The 17675-nt window shown below is 38.4% G+C and overlaps 1 protein-coding gene across 1 annotated transcript in view; it reads left to right on the forward strand.

Annotated features, from left to right (window-relative positions):
* Positions 1–16601, forward strand: part of LOC108490674 (histone-lysine N-methyltransferase MECOM) — a 308190-nt gene extending 291589 nt beyond the window's left edge. The window contains exons 2-3 of the mRNA XM_017797389.2: positions 16150–16493; positions 16587–16601. Coding sequence (XP_017652878.1) covers positions 16150–16493; positions 16587–16601 — 359 coding nt within the window. The remainder of the gene's footprint in view (positions 1–16149; positions 16494–16586) is intronic.
* Positions 16602–17675: the final 1074 nt, after the last annotated feature.

Genomic DNA, 17675 nt, shown 5'->3' on the forward strand with positions numbered 1-17675 from the left:
ACACCAGCTAGTCTTGACAGATTAGTGGTGAAATTTTCCCAGCTCTGTACCTGCTGAACTTAAACCTCTCAGGAATGCCACCATGGCTGTGTTACATACACACAGTCTGGGTGTAGCTGTTTTGCCTTCCAGATACTCTCTAAAGCTTATAGAAGATGTATCAGTCCAGATCTACTAAGCATTTTAGAATTCACAAACTGGGCTATGATGCTATATAAAGGCTCTTTTGTTCCTTTATCTGTCAGGTATTTGAAGGCACATGTTGTTCTTGGAGTGATAGAATGGGATTTTTTTGAGGGACTGAACTGCTTTCCCCAAACGCTAGGGAAAGGAACAAGTTAATACCATGGTACTTTCCCCCCTCTGTATGCTGGACTGAATTCATGGAATAGATTTGCCTTGCCCACCAACCTTATTGCGTTGTATACCTCATTGTTCCTTGGCCAATAACTCCCTTTTCAAATATGAACCCTCCTCCAGCCGGGTTTAGCCCAGTCTGCTTCTTACATCATCACAGAGACTCTGGCTGGGTAGTGTTCTTGAATTACCTCATCTTTCTGCACCGTGTCAATAACCACATTGATCTTTCTTTATATTTCATTTCAATAAGTGTCTATGGAGAGATTTATTGACAGGGACTGGTGGAGAATGAATTGTTCATGAAGCATTTCATCACCTTTTGTTATCGGAATAACGATAGATCTAAATGACACTGACCTTTAAGATCTGTCACTTAAGACTTAAAGACATGAGACCCTTCTATAATAATGAGAATGACTTTGGGCATTTGTGTTTTCCTCTAATGTCTATTAGAGATGTACACATATATGATTTATCCTGATTCTTATGACAACTTGGTGTCAGAAGTATTTTTAAAAACCAGTGTTGTGTTACAAAATGGGAAGGTGAACCATGTTTTAATTTACAAATTTCTAGGAGCCACATTAAAGCAGATAAAAAGAAAGAGGTGAAGTGAATTTTATTGTTTTATTTAACCAAATATATCTAAAATTTTACTCTTTTAGTAGCTATTCAATATAAAATTTATCAGCCTGTATTTTACATTTTGGGACATCAGGCTTTTAAAATCTGGGGTATAATTTTAAACTTTCAGCGTATCTTAATTTGGAGTAGAACATTGCAAGCGATCTCTGGTTACATGTGGCCAGTGACTGGCATATTGGGTAGCATCAGATATAGGTGAAGAAACCAAGGGTTCAGGTAGGTAATGGGATTCTTCTGGTGTCATGGACCTGTTGATATGATGCCAATGGTCTTCTGGTTTAGACTGGATCTATGGTTTAAAAATTAAATTTCTTGGATATTATGAGTTGTGACTATTGAATAGGAAACTGTAGGTCTTATGAAGAAAGATTCTGTGGTAAGATTTCTCTATTAAGTTTTAGTAATAGCATAATTTGCCTTTTGAGATACGGTCTTATTTAGCCCCAGCTGGCCTAAAACTCTATGTAGCTGAGGATAACCGTGAACTTTTGATCCTCTTGCCTCTAACCCGAGTGCTGTGATTACAGCCACTGTGGGAAGCTTAGGTGGTGCTGGGGATCAATGCCAGGGTTTGATGCCTGCTAGTAGGCAAGCACTCTACCAACTAAGGTACATCTTCATCCCCTAAACTTGTATTTTTAAAATTACTCTCCACACAAACTTTGAGAACATAGTCTGGTTTGATGATAGTAGCTCCAATCTCGGATCCCTTGTGACTCATTTCTGTGTCCTTCCCATATTTATTCATTCATTTGAGAAATGTTTGTTGAACATGCATTCTGTGCCAGACACCATTGTTGGTGCTGCAGATGTATTTATGAAGAAGGCAAAGTCCTTTCCCTCATGAAAATTACGTTGTATACCCTACAAGGCATGATTGGTTCACAGAAGATACTACAATAAATATTGGTAGAATAAAATATAGCCGATCCTATTTAATGAGGACTGAGCAAAAATGAACAAAGGATGTAATTGTAGGTCATCCATGTAAGGTGGTTTTTTTTTTGTCTTTTTTTATTTTTATTTTTATTTTTTTGAGGCAGGGTCTCCCTGTAGCCCCAGCTGTCCTGGAACTCACTATGTAGACCAGGCTGGCCTTGAACTCACAGAGATCCGTCTGTCTCTGCCTCCCGAGTGCTGGGATTAAAGGCATGTGCCACCATGCTCCGGCTTCTTTATTTATTTTTATTCATTTTACAACAAAATACAATTGAAAGATTGCAGTAGGAAGAAAGCATGGTACAAATTCTGGACTTATAGCACTTTGTTAAGTTCATCCGTTGGTATCCTGCCTATGTGAAGTGTATGAGTGTGTTTCTGTGTCTGTGTGTTTGTGTGTGTATGCACACATATGAACAAGTATGTGTAGAGTGGGGATAAACTTTCACTTTCCTCATTGGGGATATTTTTACCATATTGTTAAACAGACACACAATTTGTTGCCTTGTGAACATTTCTGTTAGAACTTCTAATTTGGAGAAGGAAGAGGAGGTGACACAGTACGTTCAGTAGAATTGTCTTTCTTTGGCTAATGTTTCTGAGTCAGTAAAAGCACATGGAATTATTAGATTTAACTAAACGTTTTTCTGGATCAGGGGGACTCTGCACCGAGTCGCACATCCATGCTCTCTGCCCTTAGGGACTTCCAGCCTACCGGAGCTTCTGTAGATACATGATTCAATATCTTTCCCTTTTCAGCTATCTTGAATTTTGGGTGTGCTAGTTCTATGATCTTTTTGTGACTCACCAAATATTTGCACAATTTTTTGTTGGTGCTGTTGTGTTCATTTCTCTCTCTCTCTCTCTCTCTCTCTCTCTCTCTCTCTCTCTCTCTCGTGTTTTCATGTATATGTTATTTTCTCAAGGAATTTATAATGCACTCATTTTTTACCCCAGAAGAAAGTCTGCTCAGCTGGTCTCCCTTCAGCCAGCCTTTTCATTTGACCCTTTAAGCTATCTAAACTTTGAAGAAAAATGCAGATATGCCCTACTGTTTGAAATGGTGTAAGATCTGGGAGGATTAATTTAAAAATTCATAAATCCTTTGTACTATGCAAATTAATGACCTGTGACCTTTTTTCCAGGTGACTTATTTTGACTTAACGATGTCCAAATAAATGTGTTTGTATATGCGAATTCAGTGCTACCAAAACCTGATGCATTAAGCGTCTCCCATGGCTCATGATGTGCACCCGGGATGTGGACCACCCTCTGTTTTCTCATTATGTCAAATAATAGAAAGTGGAAATCATGCTAATCCTTCCTTCTGCATCTGCTGTACCTCTGCAAATATGATAAACTCAATCCAATTAAAAGTCATTATCTCTCCAAGGCTCGGCCACAGTCTATAACCCTTTGTTTCACAATCCTCTTGGGTGTCTGTCTTCATCATAAGTACAATACTTAGCCATCTTTGCCTTCAGTTTTCCATTAATGAAAAGGAAGATCTCTTGTAGGTTGACAGTTGTAGGCCTTGTTTTCTCCACCATTCACTGAACTCTCTTCAGTGCAGATCCATACACTTCATGCAGATCCATACACTTCAGTTCTGTGTGGACATATGTCTCATCTCCCTGATAAGATTATAACTCCTTCCCAAGCAGCGATGCCACTTTTTTTCCCTTCTCTGCAACTCCCCACAGAGCTTTGTGTGTAGAAGTCTTATTGACTGAATTATTAACATTTTATGGCATCATGTTAGATCTATGTTGGACCATAGTTGCTATGACTTAATAGTGGTGACGAACATTAAAAAAATTGAATAAAGTAGACATACTAGCCACAAAAGAGGCAACAGCATAACTCATCTCATGTTATTATATAATTCTATAGACTTTGGGTAGCTTTTCCTCAAGTTATGATATTTAAAATATTTCCTCTTTAAATACTCTTGGTTCACCTAGATTTTCATGGGACCATCTGCAATATCTTATTCAGTAATGTCTCAGATGCCTGTGTGAAACAATTGACAATTTTCTGTCTTCCTTAGTTGTGAGATTCTACAATGTTATGAAAAATAGATCTATCTTCTTCTGTTTAGTTATTTTTTTAATTTTGAGCCATGGTCTCACTAATATTGCCTCTCTAATGTTGGGACAATAGTATGTATCACTCAGTATTCTTGGCTTAAAAATGTATATTTCAATCAATTATCTTAATTAAGCAATTATAATGTCAGTTTCATTTACTCTAATTGCCATAGCTGTAACCCAGTGAAATGAAGAGTTTGTTAAAGATTCATCAGGCTAAATCCCTTTAAATGATCTTTTCATTCCACACTAAATAAATACTCAAATGTTTTTTATACTTTATCTGTGGATTAAATTACTTGGACTATTATAGGCCTGTGTGGATAGGATTTGGATCAAACCCTGTCACCTGCTAGGTGGTATGGTGCGACAGCTAGCAGTAAGGGCATCAATTCTCTGTTAGCTCTTGCTGTGGGTGGATGCCATGGCAAGTCCTAGGTTGATGCAAGCAGTCTTCGTTCAGTGCCTCAAGGATTCTGAGAAGAAACTTCTAGTTCTAGTTGTAAGGTGAATACCATGGTTTGGGCCACTCATAGACTGGTGAGAGTTGTACTTTTTTTTTCTTTTTGAGACAGGGTCTCCCTGTAGCCCCATCTGGTCTAGAACTCCCTATGTAGACCAGGCTGGCCTTGAACTCACAGAGATATGCCTGCCTCTGACTTGAGTGCTGGGATTAAAGGTGTGTACCACCATACGCCACTGAGTGTTGTGAACAAAATTGTGTTTCTATCAATAATTAAGATACGTTTATTCTTAAAATATTTGCTGCATACTGTTGTCCTTTAGAATCTGTAAGGGGTGGAGAAGATGCTTGAAGACAAACGTGGTAGCCCTTACCTCTTCTATGAAGTGGCAGTACTTGCATCTTACCTACACGTGTCCTCCTTAAGCTTTAACTCATCTCTAAGTGATTCATAATAACTACTGCAATGCCAGTATTTAAATGGTCGTTATGCTGCATCGCTTAGGACAATGACAAGCGAAAGTGTTATGTGTTCAGTAGAGAATTTTTGGGGTGTGTATCTTCCATCTGGAAGGCCAATTGCATATGGTTCTCATCAGTCTAAGAGATGCTCTAGGATTGTCATGCCTAATGCCCAGTCACTCACACACGGTGCTTGTAGCGCTCATCCCTGCTGTGAGCCTCATTTAGACCTATTCCATGGCATGTCAAATGCTTCCTACCATCTGTGTCTTTACTACTCAACACTAGGCTACTTTGTGGCAGAAATTTTATCTTATTCAATTCTATGTCTATCCTTGGCAACTTTGTGGCATTTCAGTCACAGTATCACACTAAAAAAACAACAATAACAACATTTTGAAATGGATAACTGAATAAGTTGGAGTGGTAGCATCTTTGGCAAGAGCTCAACATTTGTTCATCTAATTCCCCTTTGAATGCTAGAAAAGGATTTAATCCTGGACCTTTCTATAGCCTTTTCACAGTATTTCATCTGGAATGTGCAGTCGAAGCATTCATACAATACTGGTAATGTCTGGAACATCTGTTTAAATCTTCACTTTTCATAGTATGGAGCCCACCAAAGATTTTGAAAGTCAAATGTATATTTATTCCATGGAGGAAACTTTATCAACCAGTGCAAAAGTTTACTGGCACTAGCTTGTGATATAATGGGTAGTTTTAAATCCTGCTAACTGCAAATAATTTCTCAACAGTGTTTATGATTGTGGTAGAGTTTAGTGAGGCAGTAGGACAGATAGCATAAATATTTCGACAAAAGCCCATTGTGCCAGAGCCATAAATAAATTAGACCCAGTTTGTAAATAAATTTAGTTTTTTCCAGCGAACATTTATAATCCTCTCTTGCTGAAAAATATAGTAATTTATATAGAAGAGTCCCTGGATGCGTTCCTTAAGAAGTCAGTTGTCATTAAGAGGTGCTGCCTGGTGCCCATCAAGTGTCTTAGATGGTCTGACTCATCTAGACAGGAAGGATACTGCACAGACCACCTAATGCTACTAGTTGTTACGCATGTTGATAATGACAATTTCCAGACACCATGCATAGTTTGATAGCCTATGACGTTGTCATATTATATCATTCCCTTAAATACCTAGCTTGTGTTACCACTTAACAATGTTGAAATTACTCTCTCTCTCCAATAATACATGTTGCTGGCATATGTATACACATACACATCTGCTCATGTTTATCTGAAAACAATTTCATCAAAGTGTATAATATTTTCTCAAATTAAAAAAATACCTTTATGTTTTTCAGTGACATTCCATCCCCATGATTTTGAGTGATTTTTATTTCATATGATGTGGTAATGGGAAACTGAATCTAGAGGTCTTTAGAGCATAGAATGGGACAGTAAATTGCACTCCTTGGCAACATGTTAACTCATTTTACATTGGAGATAATATATTTTCAGTGGGGCAGGGTCCTAACTGAAATTAGCCAAATGGAGGAAATTTTCCCATAGTGTTGTGTTATGATTACAAGTCATTGTTGTCTTTTAGTTAACAAACCTTCTGTTAAAAAGGAAGGTTTTTTATTTTTTAAGAAAACAAAAGTATCCTAGTTTTGCGAGTCTAACAAAGTTTCATTCTTTTGGGTTTTCTCTGCTTCTTATCAAACCAAGGGTATGGTTATGTGAGTGTTTAATTGCTTGTTCAAATTCTTCTTTATCAACATGACAGTGCTATGACTCCTTCTTCTTCCAGAAATTCATAATGATTTCTGTTTTTTAATGTAGGACTGTTGGTTGGAAGAAAACTCTTCTGTTTCATGGCAGTAGGGAAGCTCTTCATCAGGTCTGCTCTGAGGATGAATAAGAACTTAACTCCTTTTTCACATCTCCAGCACCATCTTTACTTACCTATGGGAGAAAGTGATCTTGAGTTCCTTTTTTATTGATTTTCATCTTTTGGGGGATAGTCTTGAATATCCCTAGTATATAGTAGAACTCAACTCAGTGGCCTTACTATAAATCTACTTCCTTTCATCTGTAGCTCTTGAGTTTTGGTCTTTCCTTTGGAGACCAAGAAAGGAGCTCGGCCAAAAGGCACCAAGCCACATGGAGGTAATTCTAATAAACAAGCTGGGGCTCTCAGTTCACATGCAGAGTCCACTGAAGTGGAGTTGTGGTCACAGAGATCCCAGTTGTTCCTCCATTAGCAGAGGCACATTAATGCTCCCTCATGTCTCCACCACCTTTAAACACTTTTTCAAGGAAGCAAATCCAGTCACTCTTTAGCATGTGAAGGGGTTCTGCTTTCTTCTGAAATCACCATCAACAACATAAACAAATTAGAGGGAACAAACCACACATTCTGCCCACACAGAAACCGCAGCCCTCACCAGAGGGCAGTGTACTTAATGTGAGAATAACAGCCCAGTTTTATAAGCCTCTACTGGGAATAAATTCTAGTTTCACTGGTTAGAACAAAGTTAGGGATCTAGGGCACGGTCTTTCCTGGGTTGCAGGTTGAGGGAGACCCAAACAATTCTCAGAGTGTCTTTACAAGAAATATATTTAAAGCTTTCGGCACACCGAACTTTGACCTTTCTTTGGTTTTTATTATGTGGATCTGGGATTTCTGAGTGGAATGGACCTGGACATGAACTTGCCTGACATACTTATTTCATATGTTGGAAACAGTCTCTAAAGAGCTGCGTCTCTCAAGCTGTGCCTCTCAGGGCCACTCCGGGGCTTAGAGGTGTGGCCAGATGGAGACCTCATGCCCAGCTTCTTTTGCTCCAGCTTTCCCAAGCTTTATGAGCCTCCATCTTGGCCCATTGGGGAGTTGTAAAATATTCTCTATACCTTCCTCATGCTGATACATTTCCTTTCTTGACAATGGCTAGTCCTCAACGAATGTGTCCAGCCCTAAACTAATGTGTTCCGTCATCAGTAAATTCCTGCCTGTGATAGTCTTTTCTTAAATACCTGTTTAAACAGTAATTTAGATAAGACTGTCCCATTTGTGTGCAGCAGGAAATGCCTGCCTTCTTTTAGATATGCTGGCAAATAATTGCTGTAGATAGGGCTTGAATACTGAAAGGCTGTACTCTGCTCATGGTAGATGCCTGAGGAGTAACTTCCCACTCAGCTAAGACGTAAATACAGGACATTTCTACTTTATTCTAAATGAATCTGAAGGAAAATCACTTGGGGGATATAAAAAGCTTATGAAAAAAGCCTTCAGGTTAGAGGTTGCCAAAAATCTCCTCAAGTTTTGTATTACTAAAAGAAAGTCCAGACACATGACTATAATGTGAAGGAACGCTATCTGGCCTGTGAGAAGTCTGGTCCTACCTGGTCTTCCAGTATGAATTGGTGACTAGGCTCCCTAACAACAGAATAAGCCAAACATTAACCAGGTCATGTTTTCCCTTGGAACAGTGTTCACAAGATTGCAACGTCTTTATTTTGGTTGTCCTAGAGTCTGTAAGTAGATTCCAAAAGGCTTTACTTGTACCTCAACTATGAATTTTCTAGTGATTTCTTTCCCTAACCATTTGAAAAATGCTTAGCACCATCTCTGAAGAGAAATTTCTGAAAGTGGCTAAGCCCAACTCATAATAGTTTAGGAACTACCCATTTAATTCCCAAACCATACTTGCTACGTGAAATGTCTATGAAATTCCTAGGATGGTGGAAAAACTTTTTAAAAGCCACAGGATGGGCAAGAACTATACCATGATATTATGAGAAAAGTACAATAATTTTCAATTCATATGAAAATATGTATTGTTGGCCATCTCCTTTGTAACCTCACCCAACCCTCTTTCATTCTGGATCTTTCTCCCAGCACATGGCTGAAATATTTTCAGGAAGCACTGCAGGGGGTGGGAACTATCCATAAGGAAGAGATCAAAAAGAGTGTTCAAGGAAGTGTTAGATACTGAAAGGGCGAAGAAGCATAAAAGACCATTAAAGAAATTCCACATGCCAAGTCATGTTGATAGGCTAGTTCAAAAACACGAGAATCTCCGGAGATACAAATAGCACAAGGGAGTCCAGGGTCTAAACACACCATTGAAGAGTATTTTCCTCTCTTCCTCTTCTGGAAGCAGGGTGCATAGGAGACTGTCCAGCGGTAGCCTCTCCATGAGATGTCTATGTTTGCTGAGTCCTAGAGCTCTTCACAGCTTGTTTATGTCAGCTTTTTGGAAATTCATTTTCTTTACTTTTACTAGTTTCCTTTCTTCATTTCATTGGGATCTTAAATTTCATTGTCTTGGGGCCCTTTTCACAGAATATTTCACCCGCCAGTTCACAGCCCCCTTCTTTCTTCTGTGTGCGCATCTGGCATTACTTGGACTCCGCCCTTTCCCCCAAACCAGCACATGTTCATTGACTCTGTTGCTGGTGGAGAAGGGCTGGCCCCTGTAATCCTTGGCTTTCTCATAAACATGCCTCTGTCACCGCTCTGGAATTGTCCAAAGGAGGGAAGAAGAGCATGTCCGGCTTTAATTTGGAAAGGAAATTGATGTCTTCCCCTCCCTTCCCTGGCCACTGGTAAGCATGCGTGGATTCGTAGACTCGTGTTCATGTGCTCACATCCTCCCTGGAGGTCCCTGGTGGGGCCCCGAGGTTTGGCCAAGCCTCCTCTCCTGAAGCCGGGCACACATCCTCTGCACTCAGCCACGAGCAATCCTTCCTGTCTGCCTGCAAGTTGGGCATAAAGTCCTGGCGCTTGGGTCCACCCTCTTCTTTAGTAGCAATTAACCTTTACTACAGAGCTTCCTTTGAAGTTTGCTCATGTTTTTATTACAAAACTGCAATGAGGAACATAATGGGGGGAAATGTCTAAATTTCTGAGTTACCTAATCTGTTCAATTCCCTGGTTGGGCTTCCCTTGGCAGCTGTTGTATGCAGCTATGATCTCAGCCAGTCTGCCTGAGATCTCAAACCATGTTTCTGTCTCGGCCTATTTTTAAGATTAAGGGAGCTGTTAAACACCACACACACACACACACACACACACACACACACACACACACGTGCGCGCGCGCGCTCTTATACTTGCAAGTACATGTGGATGTGCATATTACATGTGCATGTACTACCTGTCTCTTAATGCCTGTACTTTAAAACTAAACTAGACATACATGCTTTAAATATTAACATTGATACGACACTAACTGCTAAATAGTTTTTACAGTGGACTGATGTGGAAAGCAGAAAGGAAAGGTGTTTATCTTACTATCTCTAATGATAATGCTGAGTGATAACTATCATAAATGACTACTAATGGTAAAACTTGGAATTTTGAATGGCATCTGCCCAGAAGATTTTCAGTGAAACTAAGCAGAAAAGCCAAAAGAAACAAATGAGGAGTTACATAAAACCCACAAAAAGAGAAGGCATTTTAGGCCAGCCTTGCAAATAAGGGCCAAAGAATTATGAGTGAAATGGCATTTTTTTTTCCTAGCCTGCCGTTCACAGGAGCTCAAATAAATGAACTCATTTTTCTCTGCTTTTCACTCAGCAGTAAATCACTAGTGATCCAAGGTTGGTAGAAAACTCAAAGAAAATACAAGAGAATCCTTTTTCCCCCTCTCAGAATAGGTGACGGCTTTCTAAGAAAAATGTAAAAAACACAAAGGCAAAGTAGACCTAGGTCCACAGAAGTTGAAAATAGTCCATTAGTATTTCATACTGAGAATTACAGAGAAAATGAACTAAACCTATATCAAAGGGCTAACTTAGTAATACAAGATAGATATAAAGTCCAATTAAATATGGCTGAAAGCAGGGTGCTGGAGAGAAGGCTCAGCAGTTAAGAGCACTGGCTGCTCTTACAGAGGACCCGGGTTTGATTCCCAGCACCCACATGGCAGCTAACAACCATCTGTAAGTCCAGTTCCAGGGCATCCAGCACCCTTTCCTGACCTCTGCAGGCATCGCACAACACGGATGCACTTACCTACTTGCAGACAATACACTCATATACATAAAATAAAAAATCATGAATAAAAGATAATGAAATGGATTAAAGCAGTGAAGTGCCCAAAGGAAGAAATAAAAGTGACAGAAAAATATATTTAGTCTCAGTAATCACTAAGATGTGAATTAAAGAAACAATTGATGCCTAATTTTCCCTATTCATAAAAATAAAAATTAAGACATAATGATCAGTGTGAGTGTGGTTGGTGGAAATGAAACGAATACATGCTTTTGGAAAAGAAATCTGCCAGTATTCATTAGGCTTTATTTACTTTTTAATAGGGGTTTCATTTAAGGAATGGATAAACATACTTGTATTAGAGGATGTTTATTTTGGTGACATTTATGGTACCAAAGCATTGGAAGTAGCATGAATGCTGTATAAATAATTCTGTCATTGTGATTGCTTATAATGGAATAGTATGCAGCCATTACATGCCATTACATGCACGTAAGTTTAGAAATGGAGGGAAAAAGGTAAAAGAAAGTACTCACAATAAGTTATCAAAAGCAAAGGCTGAACAACAAATTGGCATGGAATGACCACAATTTTGATGAAACAAACTTTGAAACACATCTTTAAAGAAACCAAAAAGCAAATGGCCTATAAGTAAAAGAGAAGGCAGCACCTGCACAGTGCAGTCTTGGCTGACCATTGATGTTCTCTCTGGTGCCTTTTATTATCAGGTTCCATGTTTACAAAACGAAAAATTGTTTTTCTCGCCATCTAAACAGGAAAATGTTGATGCAGCTTGGAAGTTACCCTTGTTGGTATTAACTTTGCAATTACCCCCTTAGAGATTCTGATGTTTTCAAAATGCAATTCTTTTCAAGCAGAAAGCTGTATTAATTATTCAAAGTCATGGGAATAAATATAATCTAATTGGCATGTAGGCTATTGCTTAGTATCTAGGGATATTAGACTACTTAAAGTTTGAGTGGAAGAGCTTGATTTCCAACAGTGTTTCCCAAGTCATCTACCTCAAATCCAAGCATTAGCTTGTCTCTCTGTCATTGAGGTAATGACATGCTTAAAGGAGGCATGAAGCAAATTACAGTTATAGGTAGCTCAGCTCCAAGAAGTTGCAGGGTCATTTATCTTTGTGGGACCACTGATATGTCTAGCAGTCCTTACCTGATACTCACCTAGTGTAAATGTGACTAAACTGTCAGAGGGGTATGTGAGAAATGCTTTAATTAACTACAGCTATAGCCTAGGGAATAGATCTATCAATTTCTGCCCAATAACAGAGATTTAATGGAGATATGATAATGGAAGCTGTTTTTCATCTAGATGAAATGTTTTAGCAGCTTTTTGGATAGTTCTTGAGTAATATACACAGAGATGTTAGTTTATTTTCACTTACGCAAATATTCAGTATGGCATGATAAAGTGCATTTGCTGCTGAAAATTTCATAATGCTAGGTTACGTTAAAATGAGATCGCATGTTTTGATAGGTAAAAGTCAGCAGTTTTACACCTCCATTTTTGTCACCCCAGTCTTTTTTATATTTAATTCAAATGCTACTAGCTGGATGCTGGCTCAAACACAAATTGCCTAGGCTTGTGTACATGTTAATGCCTGCAAGTGGATGAATGGGGCTGTGAATCTTTCTCCTGAATTTACTTGACCTATATATAAATTGTTCTTTAGACTTAATTAGAATTTTTTGTCATTGTAAGCAGAATTGCATTCAGGCTTTAAATTCAAATTCTCCCTTGCAGCAGGCAGGGCATACATGCATTTTGCCTCTACAGGAGCTGGGATCTCAGTGCACTTATTTAGACTTCACTGGGAGAGTTCCTGGGTAATGGAGAGGTCATATGATTCGCTATGCCAGTGGGAGGGCACAGATGCATTTGGCTCTACCCTCTTCTAAGATTTCAGATCCTTTGTTAGACCTGACAGTATGACTGATTTAACTTTGAGAGGAAGCAGAAGAAATTTTACTAACATTTCATAGATAATTACTGGAAGAATATTGTTCTATTTATTTAGGTGCCTTTTAATTTTCTTCTTAGATGGGCAAGATTATAATTATGTGATGTCACACAATTTGTAGCATTCCTTAAGGAAAATAAAATCTGCAGCATGAGCAATGTTTCCCTTTGAGGATTATAACATAACTTTCCATTTGTAGTAGTTGAATTCTGCAATTCCAGAGAGATATCTTTTATTTTGCTTATTTATTAGATTTTTTTGTGAGAAAGGGTGCCACTATATAACCCAAGCTGGTCTCCAACAGCTGAGCTCAAGGAATTCTCCTGCCTCACCCTCCCAAATAGCTGGCACTCTAGGTCTGTGTTACCATGTATAGTTTAGACTTGGTTTCTATGTATTTTTACTATTCTAAAACTGTTATATTTGAATATTAGATTAAAGTGCAAAAATTCTCTGAATTATGAAATTAGACTTTGTCAAGTATGTTCATACCCTGATAATATCACATTGGGGCACTATTAAAATAGTTTATGTTGATGGTAGGTATGTATGAAGTTTTGTAATCTGTGTGTCCTACCTTGTGTCTTAAAGGTAGTTTACAGGATCAAAATAGTTTCCTATATTTTAGTAGGGAAATACTGATTTGGTATAGTTGTTCAATAAAATTATATGTAAGGTTAATTATCTTTTTAACAAGAATTCACTAAACACCTATGTGCAGATCACTTGGCGAATTCCAAAGAAGTGAGAAATCTAACACCTAACTTTCCAAGGGCCTATTTCCTAGCTGGGGATAAAACAACCATATCCATTAAATTCCGAGTAGCAATACATGCTATCTGATTGCCAGACAGAGAAGTACTATTATGAAAGAACAAAAGGAAAGGAGATCCTTGTGCTGACTGTGATGGTGGTAGGGTAAGTTGGAAGTTCACTTGGAATTTGACCTGGAATGACGCTGAGAATGTAACTGGGCTGTAGAGATGGGAGAGGCTGGAAGAACTGCTCATGAGCTTAGAAGACAAGGATCAGATTGAGGCCCAAGATTCTTGTTGAGGAGTATTGAGTATTAGAGAAAATACCTTCTAAAAGACAGATTTTTTTCCAAGCCAAAGAGGTTACACTTTACTTCTGGACACTGAGAGCTATTGGAGTCTGCAGAGCAGGAGAGAAACAGTGCCAAGAAGGCAAATTCAGCAGCTTCATATAGACTTTGTGTAGAGGTTATAGTCAAGAGATCCATGAAGTGGACCATTAGAAAATTCAAGCGTGAAAATGTGGCTTGAAAGAATCAGGTGGAGTTAATAATTTTTTTGGAAGAATTAGATTGGAAGATAAAGGGAAGCAAATCTCCGTGTTACTTTGATCTCAAATACAGATAATTAGGGAAAAAACAAAATTCCTAATAGAACTGGGGAAATGCACAAAGCAATTGATTGCAGGGCAGGAGATAATGGCTGAGGTTTTAGACATTCTGAATTTGAATGATGATGAACTTGTATGTTGAGAAGCTGTGTAACAAATGTAGGCTTGCACCCTGAGTTCTGTTACGTGGGTGGTTTAAAGGGCATTCTCTGAATGTGTGAATCACACTCCTTCCCATCATTAGAAGATAGCTTTGTAAGCATCACCATTTGTATGTCATAAAACTTGAACAGGTGGGACTCGGTACTTGATGGACCATTGTTCATAAATGGTGTGGTTAATTTTAGTAGTCAGTCAGGGAAGTAGTTTGCAGTAGAACTTTTCTATCCTGTAACCCATTCTTGGAAGATTTTAATGGTACATATAACTTCACTGTTGGTAGGAGCTTAAAGTTTACTTATTTTAGTCACTAACCTAAGGGTGAAATTCCTCCATACCACGACTAACTCATGGTTACCCAGGTTATGCTAAAATCCTGCAATGGGCACCACAGGAAGTCTAGTTTATCTTCTGGAAGTTCTAACTAGAATCAGCCTCCTTATCATTTTAGCCATTTTTTTTCTTAGTTCTGCCCTTGAAATTCTATGAATCAAACCAATCATGTATGACAGTCAGTTCATAATTCTGGTAGAAAAACATTTGTTTCTTTGCTTCAAGGCAACTGAAAGTCCCTTCAGTGATGGGAAATTCTTCTCAACTTTTGTTCATTCCATTCCTCTGCCTGCCCCCAAAGTTTTCATACACATTTCATGAAGACCTTGGGTCTCACAAATCACTCTCATGAACCTCGGGTATGAAGTCATGATGATTTTAGAAGTCCCTGTATCCTCTGTGAGCAGTACCTAGCCTCTGAGCCTCTCTCCTGTGCTGTTCCCTCCACTGTCCAGTTTCCTTCCGGGTACTTCTCTATGAGGAGGTCAGCGGGTCTCTCTTACATTCTAGTCTGAAGAAGTTTCTCTCTCTCTCTCTCTCTCTCTCGGATATACTCAAGGCACTTTCTCTTTGCCTTTGGAAAATCAACCTAACTTTAAAAATGATTTTAGTTTTGAGTACTTTTAACTTTCTGTTCAATATAAATTACTGAGGCAAGGAAATACTGGGGGGGCTTGGTGGTTTGTTTAAAATAGGAAAAGAAAAAAATAGAGAGAGAGAATAAACAGAAACCACTATTCAGTTAAATAATCTGGCCACACAAATACAAGCCTTGTTGCATTTGGCAGCTTTTGGAATCCTTGATGACCTGTGGCATCTGTCCTGAGACATCACCGATTGATACAACTTTCTGATGAGGCATATAATCCTGTCAGTTCCTAATTTGGCATGATTTGGAGATTGTAGTTACACATGTGTTTACTTCTTATCTCTATTTTACTCATACCTATAAATAAGCTGCTTGTTATGACTCATGTAGGTAATGGGTCAAGTAAGCCTATGTAAGTATTGACAGCTGAGGATTAACATGCTTGATTTATGAATTCACCAAGATAAACCAGAAGCCATAATCTATCTCTGTCTCCCATGAATGACAGAGATTTTTTTGGGGGACAGGGTCTTTCTGTAGCCACAGCTGGTCTGGAACTGACTATGTAGACCAGGTTGACCTCTATTTCACATATATCCACCTGCCTCTGCCTCCTAAGTGCTGGGATTAAAGATGCTCACCACTGTATCTGACACAATGATAGAGATTCTTAATGAGACACATTTTAACAATGGTCTTCTCTCTTTAGCTGCTAAAATAACTTAATGAGATGACTGCCTTTATCGAATTTTGTCTTGGTTTGTCCATAGGAATTCATGAAGCTCTTATTGATTTGTAGGTAATGAGAATGCTTATGGCATCTACCCTGAAATACCCTTGGAAGAAATGCCAGATGTGGATGCAGACGGAGTAGCCAGCACTTCCTCCCTCAACATTCAAGAGCCATGCTCACCAGCCACATCCAGTGAGTCATTTACTCCCAAGGAGGGCTCGCCTTACAAAGTCCCCATCTACATCCCTGATGACATCCCGATTCCTCCTGAATTTGAACTTCGAGAGTCAAATATGCCTGGAGCGGGACTGGGAATCTGGACCAAAAGGAAGATTGAAATAGGTGAAAAATTTGGGCCTTACGTGGGAGAGCAGAGGTCGGACCTGAAAAACCCCAGTTATGGATGGGAGGTAAGCGGATATTTTGAATTAACACACATATTTGGGTCTCTAAAGAAGGGATTGGTTATGTACATGGCCATGAGTACATTCTGTTCGTTGCAGTGTGCCTTCAAGTAAGTGTTTAAGAACTAACTCCCTTACAATCTCACTCCTTGATAAAAATAATGTGCTGCTTAAAGGGATAGTATGTTAAAAGGGAATCCAACTTAAGAAAGGTTCAAGAATCATATCAACCCAAAAAGACAAAAGGAAGTCAATGTGGTTTTATAGTTACTATTTTGAAACATTAGATCTGGCCATCTTAAATAGCATGTGACATTAGCAGACAAGCATTATCTTTTGGGATGTTTGTTGTATTTTATATCATGGGCGGAGAAAAGTCTGGAATGATTGGGCTGTTTTCTGAACTTTGTGGTTATAGGTTAATTAGGTCTTATTTTCAGTCTATGTTTTCATTTGACAACGTCTTCTTATATATTTTCCTTCTTATCAATAAAAAAATCAGACATTTTATTCTAGATGCTTCTAGAATGCATGCACTGTAGTCATCACTGGAATATGCCATGATTCTTTATATTTAAGTTGTTTTAATGAGTGATTCATGTAGTATGATGACAGCTCAAAATGGTAATGAAAACCAGTCACTAGTTTCAAATAGAAGTCACTGATAACAATATCTAAACTTAATTTTATTTCAATAAGGACAGGTAAGACATTATTCTCAATTTATAATTCTTACATAGATTCAGTATGTGTGTACATATATACACAACTATATGTATTCTTTTGCAACTACATGTATACTTTTGCTTTTTTTTGTTTTTTTCTTTCCTTTGTTTTCTTTTCTTTTTTGAGATAAAGTTTATATAGACCAGGCCGACTTGGAATTCTCAGTCCTTCTGCCTCAGCCTCCTGAGGAAGTGCTGGGAAAATAGGCAGGTACTATCAAGTCTGGATTATTTCTGTAGTTTGAAAAATGTTATGGTTGAATAATAGCATCATAATTTCTGAGAAATCTGGTCTACAGATGAAAAACTTATAGGCAACTTCTACAAAGTGGGAAGCGGTTTAGACATGTGAGGGAACTTTTGTTCACTGTATTTCAGGTAGATGGGAACCAGATAAATGAGATTTATTTTGGTATGTTCTCTTAATATTTATGATCATTAATAGAATATCTGGTTAGCTTTT

The sequence above is a fragment of the Nannospalax galili genome, unplaced genomic scaffold, assembly GCF_000622305.1.
Source record: "Nannospalax galili isolate Female #2095 unplaced genomic scaffold, S.galili_v1.0 scaffold33, whole genome shotgun sequence".
In the NCBI taxonomy this organism is placed as follows: domain Eukaryota; kingdom Metazoa; phylum Chordata; class Mammalia; order Rodentia; family Spalacidae; genus Nannospalax; species Nannospalax galili.